The sequence below is a fragment of the Diadema setosum genome, chromosome 14 (assembly GCF_964275005.1).
Source record: "Diadema setosum chromosome 14, eeDiaSeto1, whole genome shotgun sequence".
In the NCBI taxonomy this organism is placed as follows: domain Eukaryota; kingdom Metazoa; phylum Echinodermata; class Echinoidea; order Diadematoida; family Diadematidae; genus Diadema; species Diadema setosum.
Genome location: NC_092698.1, coordinates 20,586,494 through 20,599,787, shown reverse-complemented (window position 1 = coordinate 20,599,787; position 13,294 = coordinate 20,586,494). Strand labels below are relative to the sequence as shown.

Below are 13,294 nucleotides of genomic sequence, written 5' to 3'. Positions count from 1 at the left end.
TTTTTTTTTTTTCAAATGTGTATGAATGCATGTGCATATCTGTGCATGTGCGACTTCTATATTTCAATATCCACACTGAGAATTCATTATTTACAAAAATCTTGTATTCAATTTTTAATCATAAAGGGCACACATGGCAAACATTAAAATGCATTAGCAAAATACACACATAGATCAATTACAATTCATAACATATGCTTATAATATTGTAAGAGCTCCATTTCAATAGAGTACAATGTAGATGAAAACATCAATGCCATAGTAACATTAAACAACATGGTTGTAAATATGTTTTAATCGCATCCTACATACTTGTGTAGGTACCCAATCTGCACTCCTTACAACAGTGGCCTGTAAAATCTGCCTTACTATCCAAGAAATGTAAAATGTTGTCATGGTCTTTTAACTTTCTTCTTGTAAATACTATTAAAAAAAAATTACAATCAGGAATTGCTAGTTCTAATACAAGTTATGTTTTCGTAATTTAAGGAATTTTAGCTATGTTAAGACAAATTAGGACACAAAAAACTTTGTAATTTTCCATAATCGTTCAGCTATTAAAACAGGACATACAGTATGATCAGAACTTCCTACTGGGTTTTAATAACTGCCTGCTTTTGAAAGAATATTCTGTTTATACTTACAGGAGTCTTAACACCACAGGAAATATCCATTCAAAATGACTTCCTCTTCAAATTAGGGCTAACTGCATTTTTTTTTTCATTCTTGAATTGTTGTCAAAGGTAACATCTTCTGTATTCTTTCATAACATGCTTGCAAGAGTTCTTAACAAAAACATGGACACATGTAACAGCATTATAATACTCATATTCAAATCCACTAGTATGCACACTTTTGCAGTAAAAAGCTTCAAATCAATCTATTTGTCAATGCTGGAGAAACCAAACTGGGAAAATTGCTAAAGATCTTTTCCCCCAAACTCCCTACATGTGGGAAACCTGTTCGTGTTGGATAGAAAAATGTAAAAATATGTTTTTGCTCACATACAGTGTAATGTGTATGTTGGAATACATCCATATACTTTATGTTTACACTAATTCTGAAAGTTTTCCTAATCCTATGATCCCATTTATTGGTGTATAACTCAATAGTCTAGATGGAAATAATGTGATTGTACCAAAAAAAAATCAAAGTACATCTCACAGAATCTTTATAAGGATTCGTTCTCAATGAAAATCATGACAGAGGTAGCCTTTCATCTCATATCACGCAAACTGTGCTTTGCTTGTTTGAAGAACTCTTGCCTTTCTTTGGCATTTAGCACTTAAAGGTTTTAAAACAGCAACAATTCTGTGTCTGGTTTAATAAACTTTCTGTAATTCTGATAGTAAATAATTGTTCAACTGATATCAATTATACCCAAGGCTCAGTTCATCTGCTGAACTTATCATAACAAAAGAATTATTGACTACGAAAAAGTCCCAATTCTAATAATGATATCAATTATGATAAACAGTTTTTTGTATGTACGGTATGCACATTTCCAATCAAGTTGAATGCATTTTATATAGTAAAATCATCTCGATGTCTAGGTCATAAAGAATATAGGAGCATTTTGAGATTCTTTTTGATAATTGACACTGAAGATCGATCGGAATTCCTTTGCCAAAGTATTCCATGCCTATGGTCCACAAAATGAGAAACAAACATCAAACAATTACAAACAATGTAATTATTTGATGCAATTCAAGGCAAGAAAGTAAATCATTACTGTGAATGACTTGCCGTGAATTACAAATCATGAATTGTAAATCTCAACTTACAACATTTAAGTGTATTTTGATTTTTGAGAGCTTGTTTACAAACTTCCATTTGAAATGTACTTCTATACTAAAGGACGATTCAGTGCAACACCAATACTCCTATCATTCATGGTAAATACACAAAGCAGGCAACAGTACATGATACAAACACACAAAACAAGTAACAAGTTACAAGTAAACTGCAAAATATCTGCAAGCCTTATCGAGTCCGGAAATGGAAACCTTAAGTGGGCTCACTATTTTTGAGTTTTTGTTGTATGAAGTTAGCCTGGGGTCATGTGGTACGTGGGGATTGATGTTTATAGCAGATTTTGCTATTTGTAATTTGTATGAAACCCTCGATTCCCTGACGCAAGCCGACCATGATTGGACCACAACACCATCTAAAATTTGACCGCCAGCTACACAGGTTGTACATGTATGTAGAAACCTACATGCTTTTGCGCATGGTCAAACCTTGGCACGGGAGGTCGAACCTTGGTGTGGGTGCCGATACTTCTTCAACCAAACGCATCTTCACTTACACTTACATTAATTACAGTTTGTACTTGTATTGATCTAGATGTGAAATACACACATTACAGATGAATTAACTCATTAACCCTGATCAGAATTGAGAACTTGCATGAGTCATGAAAAGAGTGAAAATGAAGAAGAAGAAAAAAAGGTTCTGCTGGTACATCAAGCCCTTGATGATTTTGCGTACATCAATCCCTGGTAACCCAAGCCATGCCAAGGACTCAGGAATGTTACCCTTCACAGACTGTGGAATCCAGGGCTCCAGTCCCATGCATGGCCATACCCAGCAGAGATGGACCTCGTTTTCTCAACTTCTGTCACCTCAACAAGCAATAATTTACACACACTTTATACAGTTGGAAATATTATTTCCAGCTTTTACATATCTCTCTTACCTTTGTGGGGGAGGGGTACATAAAGAACATATCTAAACAATGGCTTAATTTGTATTTTATATCTACCAACGAGCTTTAGCATTATGATCTAGCCCGCGCATATTATCAATCCATCTTCGATAGAGATTGCTCCCTGCGCTGCTGCTCCTGCGAGGGAGGAGGCCGAGGGACCCTGCCTAACGTAGGCTGCAATTCGAGCGGGACGGGATAGGCACTTACCTCTCTTCTCGTAAGAATGAAATGCTCCTCCTGCTGATGAACGCAAATTCACCACTAGCCCAGCTGAAGTAGCAGTAAAAAACAATGCTCAATCTTCTGCACGAAAGGTAAATTGTGTAAGTCCCAGTGACATATGAAAATCAAGTAAAACTCCCTAGACTTCCGAGTCACAATTTCAGCCACCACAGACTCACATCACGGAGATGTTGCCAGTATCGAAACCTTCTTCGTCAATGACCACTGTATTACTTCCGGTATATTCTGGACCAGTTCATGTGAACTGCTGAGGGGTGGATGCATGAAGAGATCCAGCTTTGGTTTAGTTTTAGTTTGTTATTTATGTATTGTTCGAGACTTAATCAATCTATCATAAGTAGCATAGTATTTTGAGGTGTTATTTTCAACTTCGATAATAAAGACACAAAAGTTGTTTTGTCGAAGCTCAATTTTACCCCTACAATTCGGTATTGTGGAGGCACCCTGTAATTGAGGTATATTGATAGGATTCATACATCATTCCACAACATACTAGTACACGGCACTTAGCGAGAAGGAGCCAGTGCCAACAGTAGAGGGCTCACTGCTCAACGATACCAGTTGTAGTCTGGTTTCGTCGACGTGTCGAGCTGTTTTCAAGCCCAGTCGTAAACAAACGAAATTTGAGTTACACCAAAACAAACAGACAAAACAAGAAACAAAAAGAAACAAAAACTTTGATCAAATGAGCTAATATTTCTAATTCTATCAGATTGAAGGAGTTAGTTCTCAAGAGTTACACTCTGTGTAAAACTTACTTGTTTCGCTTGGTCCATGTAAAAAAGGGTAAGCAAGTGATGGTACATAACTGACTATAAACAAAACTCGAAACAAGTAGTATTCAAGTGAACAGCAAGCTGGCGTTAACATTAGGAATATTCGTGATATTATTCTGTTTCACACAAAAATTTGCACAACCATCTAATTTTGTTTGAGTCGTAATCGTCTAATATGTATACGAAACAGCATAATTTATCCCCATGCCTCTTCGATACAGTTTTCATGCACTTTGAGAGTAATTGAGCAATCGAAGTGATTAACCTGAAACAGCTAAAATCATAATTTATAGATTGTTTCAGAGGGAAATGTTCGTAATTCCGATCGCTCGTTATTAAAAAAAAAACAAAACAAAACCATAATACCTAGATGTTCTTTTATCAAAAAAGAAATGAAAAGAAAGTGCATACCTTCGGCATCACGAAACTTATTTCGTTTTCAGATTAACGATCCTTCGTTGACAAGCTTTTTTACATTTTCGAATTAACAAATCTATACACGGAGTAACAAACCTTGTTTCATTTTCGGATTGTCTAACCTTTGGAGTAACGAACCTTCTCTTATTTTGGATTAATGAATCTTCCAAATAATGAGCCTTCGGAATATAACGATCCTTATTTCAATGTTGGGATAAGGAACATTCGGAATGACGAAATGTGATCGTTTTGACACGATAGACATTGTTTGCAAACTTGAATGTGGGTTTGCTTAATCACTCGGTGTTACACTAGAGCTCGAGTGATTCATGATACGGTTACCAGTACTACGTCGCCAGGCCAGTACAGTAAAAGGAAGTGAAAGCGGCTGTGTCACGTAGCTACTACATATTCAATATTGATTGAGAGGAAGAACGAAGAATAAACGAAAAGAAAGAGAGGCGCAATTACACGTGAATAAGATACGAATATGCATGCATGGGGGAAAATGAAGTTGACGAGCAAACACTGGAATAGATCATGTAAAAATTAATAAATAGATGAAGCGCGATTATGATACTGAAATTAATATACACAGTGAAGTTTAATCGAAATCATTTGAGCAAATACAAAGTTATACAATCTTAACAAAGTTATTCATTCATTTCTATCTTTTTTGTTTTGTTTTAATTCTTATCAAACAAGACGAGAAGATTAGATGCGGGAGGTGTTGTCATATCTTCACAAGTCTAATTTTCTTTAGGCATTACGTTCGTAATTCGTTCTGACAATAATACGCGATGAAGGAATTCAAGTAAGTGCACATACTGGACATGTAGTTGTTCAAACCTACAATCGTTTAGCATGATTTGGTAAAAGAATGGGACTGTGGTAGCCAATCTATAATTAATTGGCTTTTTTAGCATGTCTCACATGTCTTACACCGACGGTAGGGTAGTATGAGGCGATGACATCATTACTGCATCAAATTTACGAAATGATATCGTAACCATATGTGAAACTTCAAAATATCTTGTGATCATAAAATGTCTGTTATATTAACGAAATCCAATGAAGTGTTCAAATTACTGTCGTTATATTATGATTCAATTTAGATATTGTGATTATGTCCATGACTTGTGAATATGTTTGATATTGTCATACTTATTTTTGTTTTATACGAGTGGAGAAAAAAAAAACTTACTGAAACTGAAAGTGAAAATGAAACATGTAATGGATTTCCACTGACAACAACCGCTGCCTTCTAGTTCAAATGGTATGGATGATATGTATAATATGTATAATTTGTTTATTTATTTATTTATTTATTTATTTATTTATTTATTTATTTATTTATTTATTTATTATTTTGGGGGGGTTGGGCCCATAAACATTTAATTTTCGTCTGACACACACACGAACAAGTAAATACAATTATATAGTTTGTATAGAAAGTCTTTAGTATTCATCGCAGATTTGACCAGGAGATCCACATGACTATCCTTCCCTCCCGTACAAATGATGATGATGATGATGGTGGTGGTTTTGGTGGTGGTGATGGTGGCAGGTAATGATACCGATGATAAACTGAGATATCGTATGGTAGAATAATAGATCAACTACAAAGATGAGGTTCTAAAGGCATTACTCCAGACAGACCCAACGAACAAGATATTTGTGATTTTTTTTTTTTTTTTTTTTTACAACTCGTGATCTGCGATATGCACGGTATTACCAGATGGATATGATATTAGCTGCTCACACTTTTTTTTTGTGAAAATGAGTGATTGCAAGAGAATAAAAAAAATCATGCAGAAGATAAAGGCTATCTTTACGAACGGTTCGGCGGATGTCATGGCGGCTACAAAAATATCAAGTAAAACAAAACTGCAAAACTGAATAGTCAACAGTGAAACGGATATTATGACTGGTATATATTTACTTTCCGGAAAGAATCAGATTGACCAGTATAGATATATGAGATAACGCTTATCCATAGACATTTAAATACGTATAATCATTTATATCTCATGGGGGTCAATGTCAAAGATCAATGGTCTCCCCCCCCCCCCCCAAAGACGGGAAGAATCTAAGGTCATAACCTATACTGAGGAAAATACTTATGGCTACAATCATTGATAATAATGCCATATGAGTATGATAAGGGGTGTTATGATATCAAAAGAATTTCTACGTGCATAAAAAAAAAAACCCAATTGTTTATTGATAGCATTATCTCTTACAGTACATTGCAGCTTGATTTATGCGGAGAGGTAGAACACAAGCACTCCGGGAAATAGGAATGTATCGAGTGATTGTTTTTGTTGTTATTGTTGTCATCTTGACATTAAAAAATGGCCATGCATCATTGTTATCATGACAATATCCTGTATGACTATATCTGTGTTCGAATGAGAACCTCCATAATATGAAATCATATTTCGCAAGGCTCTCAGAAAATCTAAGAATGACCGGAAAATATTTTTTTTTTTTTGTCCAACTGGGATATTTATTATTCTACATTAAACATATTCACATAATACATCATAATATTCCAAATAAAGTAATTTCAACAAAAAACAACAAACAAACAGGCAATATCATCGTGACTCAGACCATCATATCATATCATATCATATCATATCATATCATATCATATCATATCATATCAAGAGAACAGGTATCTAAACATACACCAATTTTTCTGAAACACTTGCAGCTTATATATTCTTTAAATGATTTTCCTTATCATAGTTTTCTCTTATACTATCTTAACATAAATTAAAACGAGGAATTATTCTTTTTTTTATTTTACAAACATGAATTTCATATCTCAATACAATTCAATGCCGAAATGTTAATACCGCCCCCAAAACAATCAAACAGATATTTCATTTTCCCTGTGCTCGTAAATGTTATTTCTAACCCATGCAGCATTAATATTAATCCATTCTCTTACTTCAACCTACAATCTATCAACATATCGACACTCACTCAAAGATGTATTAAAGTTTCAACATACGTATTACAAAACGAACATTCTTTTTCTTTCAATCAGCAAAAAAAACAAAAACAAAAAAAAAACTTACTGAGAAGTAATATGATATCAGTAGTAAATCGATCCTCGTGCCATGGTGAGAAGTGGATCTGGAAGAACTACTCAAGACAATGAGCATTAATACTCGTCTAGGAAGACGTCCCGCCTGTCTTCGACCCAGATCATTTAATTTTCGGATTAACAAACCTTCGGAATATCGAACCTTTAATTTCATTTTTGAAGAAAAGACTCAACCTTCGGAATAACGAATCTTATTTCATTTTCGGATTAACGAAAATCTAGTTGCATGGATTTTTGTGTGTTTCGGAATAACGAGCATTATCCGTCACTGCGATCACTTGAACAAAATACACAACATAGCTTTTCAACACTGATGCATCAATATCATTATCATGATCATTTTTGTTGTCTTCATTGCTTGTTGTTATAGTAGTGAGTAGTAGTAGTAGTAGTACTGTATTAATGATAATGATATTGGTGATGATGATGATGATGATGATGATAATAATAATAATAATAATAATAAAAATAATAATGATGATGATGATAATAATGATAATAATAATAATAATAATGATTATTACTATTACTATAACAAAAATTATTGATATCATTAGCATAACTAACATGATTATGATGATAATGATGATGATAAAGTCTTTTCGCGATTATAGTATAACAGGTTGTTTCCATGGATGCTACACTCTAACACTGCAACTAATATGAAGTGACTATGTCATCGCCTAACAGTCCCATTTACGTGCACACAAATCTCTACAATTTTCCTCTATAAATTGAACAAAAAGAATATATACCATTTCTCGCATTATTTTGTAGTAACTTTAAGCAATGACGATCTCAAAGAGACAAAAGGGCCTTGGGTGCAGATGCTCGATCATTAACGAAACATAATTTTCACTGTATAATTCTTTTATTAGGTCTATCGAACGGATATGCGTGGTTGTGCCCAACGTAATTTGAAACTCTCTTTAGTAATACCAAACAGGGGCGGGACCATTCATGGGTGGGTTTCTTTCATTTTTTGTTCCTTTTTTTTTGTGACCAAGCTAAAAAAAAGTGTGCGTGTGCGTGTGTGTGTGTGTGTGTGTGTGTATGTGTGTGTGTGTGGGCCCAATAGGGTGGGGGGGGGGGGGCTACAACCACTGTTCCTCCAGTTTCTCGGCTCCTGCCTAACTCATCCTGCAAACAAGTCGATAAAAAGTATTCTCGACTTGATGTTAGGATTTTTTTCAACAATGCAGGGTTGTCGACTTGTGAAATAGTCTTCCTGAATATTTCATCTCAGCAATCTCTGTAAAATAGCTTAAAGAATAGATTAAACAAAATAATTGGTCAACAACAACAACAACAAATAAACAACAACAAAAACATCATCTTATTTATGAACCACTTCTTCTCGAACACCTCTGTCCTTTGTCCTCCCACACAATGAACATTGAGACGTAGTTTTGATCGATGAACAGGCATTGTCTTACATCATCATTGTAAAGTAACGTAAGTAAAACAGGGAGGTAAGAAATGACGCACAAAAGTACACAGTGCATATCACTACAAACTGTATTACCAGGGAGGTGGCACCTCCGTGGTATTACGTAACTTGTCTCGTTTGGTGTATCTGCACCAGGTGCGTCCAATACTAGTACACGAGGGGGCGTGATTGAACAATGAACAGCGAGCAGAGCTACTAGCTCACTGCGAATCTGCGATCGAGGTAGGAGAGATTCGTTAAACATGGTTCTCGGTGCAATTTTGACAAGAGCCCCGTCTCAACAGCTCAGGTTGTCTCATTTTGCAAGGATATTATCCTATAGGAACATGGCAAGCACAAATGATCCACAGACATCACATAAATCGCTCGAGGTAGTCCATAACTCGAAAGAACACGAGTTTTGCATCGATCTAGGTAAGTTTTAGAGTCATGCGACATCGCGATCGCGATGAAACCATAATGGCTAGTCCCATATACTCGTATCTACGTTGGTACTTTTTCATATTTCCATATCGAGAATCATGATGATGATGATTAGGTCTACACCCTTCGTCTGGGCCCTGTCTTATAAAACTTGTGATAGAAATCAATCAATCACAAATCTCTTGAAAGCTGCAATCAATTGCAACCTGTGATTGATTGATTGCAGTTCTCCGTCTTAATTTCAATTATTTTTTATAAGATGGATTTGCATTCAATTGTAAAGTTCAGTTGTGATTGATTTGATATTAAACTAAATCACAAGTCTTTATAAGACGGGGTCCTAGACTCTGGGAATTATATAGTATTGCTGACCAACACCCCATAAATGAGTGGTATCTTGCTAGATCTATTTAGATATACTTTTCCACCCCCTCTCCCGTAATTGCCAAAGTCCAATGGAAAATTGAGTGACCTACAAATTGTAACTTAATAAATTTACTGGTAAAATGCAGCAAGCATGCTGCATGCATTGGCTCTGTAATTTTACTACTGTCTTCCATTGTTTACATGTATCTGATGGGATCCAGTAAGTTGGATGTGACCAATAACCCAGTAGATTGAATTACTTCACTGGGTCATACATGCACAGCACCTAACCGCAGCAGCGACCCCATACGGACAAATACGTACCGTAAATACGTACCACTGTTACTGTGTTACAGCGCCCTGCGACGGGGTTACACAGCACCCTGCTCTTTGTGTTGAATGAATGAAGCTGGATCTTTTACCTGCATGAGTTGTGACTCTCTCACACATACACTCTAGAACCTCTAAATTATTTTATATCCTGTCCGAGGGACATAAACTAGAATTTACAATTTAAATAATGTTAGAGCTTAGACAGAACGATATGCTTACACACAAGTGGACACAACATTGTTCAGCTGGACTTGGGGAAACAAACCCAGGTCGTATGGATTGGGAGGAAGATGCGCTACTGACTGAGCCAAACTTATCTACTGCCATAATCTTATCTGTATATCTGGAAGTGTCACTCAAAACAACTCACTCTTAACTTGGTGAGCTATTTCAATGTACATTGTACATTGCATGTTCAACCATGTGCAGACAGATAGACACACACACACACAAATGCTTTTCTCAACAGACTTCTTTCAACTTTCTATAATCTTTGTGAGCAATTGGAAATAAGCTGTGAAGTAAATTTATTTCCTATAATTTTGGTGCAATTTGGTTTTGTGGATCAATTTGAGATATACACGTATCTACATGGATGTGGAGGTACAGTACTGCCTACTGTTGGACCTATTATCAGCTCAGTGAAGCCTTCCCGATAAAGTAATTTTAATACAGAAATTTGGTTGAGCATTCTTTGATCTACATGTAGGCAGGAGCACCACTTCTTTTCCAGCCACCAATTTGTCTCTAAATGCAGGTATTTTGTTCAAATGGTCTTCAAATTGTTTTGAAGGATGTCTTATCACTGACACACTTTCGTTTAAAGGCGCATGGTCACGATGTTTTAGTCAAATGCGTACACGGGCGCACTGTGCAAATTTCCTATAGAGACCTATGCTATTGACTCCTCTTTAGCGCTTACACTTTGGCCCATTTCCTCGAGTCTGAAGAAGTCCGATCCACTGTAGTCAGTGGTCCGATCACCGTTCGGCTCATGATTCGGCTGAGGGGAATGACAGCTTTAGCAAACTTCTTTTGTGATGTCATACTAAGAAGCACATAAGCACGCTTCCTGGCATAACTACACACTGCATGATGCGCAGAGAAGACAACGAAGGCAATGTTACCTAGCAACACCTACGCGCTTTACTCACAGCTACTTACAGCTCAACTTCGGCAATCTTCGTATTCATGCTAATGGTGATTGGCAGTATCATCCAACAGCACCCTCTAACCCATCAGGACTATGTGCCTTTAACAGACACATTTTGATCTCTCATCTACCTCACTCTATAGACCCACCTGACAAGGCTGTCTTACAGTATGATGTCCTGACTGACGGCTCGGTAGACATGCATCACACAGGTGTACCCACTTCATACCGTGGCAGGGGTATTGCCGGCCAGCTTGCCAAGGTGCGTGCCTTATTGGACTGGAGAGCCCAATCCATGATATGTATTGGTATTAATGATGATGATGATCATAGTAATAAGGATTGTTATGAAAGTAGATAGATAGACCTTAGTAGTAGTAGTAGTAGTAGTAGTAGTAGTAGTAGTAGTAGTAGTAGTAGTAGTATTACTAGCAGTAGTAGTAGTAGTAGTAGTAGTAGTATTACTAGCAGCAGTAGTAGTGGTAATGACAGTACTGTGATGATGATTTTAAACTTATTTGTATTGGTCATCAGATAGTACAATGTAATCATCATAATTATCAAAGTAGTAATAATAATGATAAGAATAACAGTGTCCTTCATATCAACCCAGGATAGATTCTTCACTTATGTTCACATCTCTCCTTGAATAGGGGCTCCTGCTGTTACTAGTAACCCTAGCATTTCTAGGTGGTTGTTGCAGTAAACACTTTCTTCAAGAGGGACATACAGTACTGGTATTTGTGGAAACATCTTAGAAATCCAGTGATGTTTGTACCTGGCTGGCATCACAACCTGGATCTTCTTTGCACAAAGTCTAGAGTCCTTTCCTGCACATTGCAAGACTCCCACTCAAAAGTCAAATCTGCATTTCATTAATTGTATGTGCTGGTAGTGATCTTTTCTTGAGAAAAGTCTCATTGAAGTCTGTAATGTGACAATAATGAATCTTAAATGTGGATAAGTTCTGTGTACAATATTTGCCATTTTCAATGTGGCTTTTTGTTTTTGTCTTAAATAGGGTTAATTTAAGTGATTTGAATGGATTGTTTGTTTCTCAGGAATGTATATGGTTGATGCTGCATTATGTTTAATTCATCACACATAATCTTTTCCCCATTGAATTCTTTGACTTCAGGCTGCTCTTGGCCACTTCACATCACATGAAACGAAGATGATCCTGACATGTACCTACCTTCAGAAGTACTACAGGGAACATCCCGAGACAAGAATGGACCTAGTTAGCATACCCACCTCTCGGTAGTGCTAACCTCAGGGACAGTGTGTAGCAGAGGATGACCAAGCACCAGCTCAGTATTGCATTAAGATCATTAAGTACTGCTCAATCAAATGTGCATGCATGGAGTGCTAAGCAGGCTTACTCCTGTAGTATGTATTACGGTTTTTGGTGATATCAAACTCTGGCTGCAGAAGTAGACACTGTAATTTCTCACTATGATCAGAGATTAAAATTGAAGAATACGGGTATGCTTAAGACAAATGATATTAATTAAGCCATTGAAGAAACACACAGTTTCACACACCCACTCCCAACACGTAGACTCATCTACAAATACACACTGGCATGAAAGCAAATTTTAGCAGTTCAGTGATTTATTTATTTATTTATTTTTTTTTTTTCAAGAGGGGTGTATGTGGGCAATTCAGATGCCAAAGAGTTCATATTGTGCCTTTTATGTGGCATAAACAGTAAATTGCATTCTTGCAGAGAACACATGCATGAATGCTTGCATTGTCTCTCCAGCTGGTTGAGTACTGGTTGAGTTCAGTAGATATTGTCAATCATAATTATTTCAATAGTACAGAAGATGTTTATCATTGTGGTAGTAACTGAAAGAATGAAGCTAATCTGTTGTCTCACGAAGCAAGGTAAACACGAAAATGATTATGACATTTTTACCACATTCTTTTATAATTCTTTTCAACATAGTTTTAATGGCTATAAAATGTGGGCATGACTGGATTAGAGAAATTACGGTACTCTAATAAAAGGCACTATTAAAGGGATCGTATAGTTTTGATTGAGACCTAATTTCAGGTTTCTAACATTTTTTTGTGAGATAATGAGAAATCTCGTATGAAATATGAAAGAGCATGTAATTCTATGAGGAATTCAACGTTTATTTGATGAAAATTGGTTTTGAAATGGCTGAGATATCCCCAAAAAGGCGATTCTAATAAAGCGTGGGACCCACACTTTATTATGATCGCTTTGTTTTACTTTGTTTTTGGATGTTTCAGTCATTCCAAACCCGATTTTCATCAAATAAACTTTGAATTCCTC

The 13,294-nt window shown here is 36.2% G+C and overlaps 1 protein-coding gene across 1 annotated transcript; it reads left to right on the top strand.

The window, feature by feature from the left end:
- The first annotated feature begins 8,950 nt into the window (after window positions 1-8,950).
- LOC140238053 (protein NATD1-like) lies at window positions 8,951-12,968 on the top strand. Its single transcript, XM_072317975.1, has 3 exons — window positions 8,951-9,128; window positions 11,133-11,251; window positions 12,128-12,968. The coding sequence occupies exons 1-3, from the start codon at window positions 8,957-8,959 to the stop codon at window positions 12,251-12,253; spliced, it is 417 nt and encodes a 138-aa protein (XP_072174076.1). The 5' UTR covers window positions 8,951-8,956; the 3' UTR covers window positions 12,254-12,968.
- Window positions 12,969-13,294: the final 326 nt, after the last annotated feature.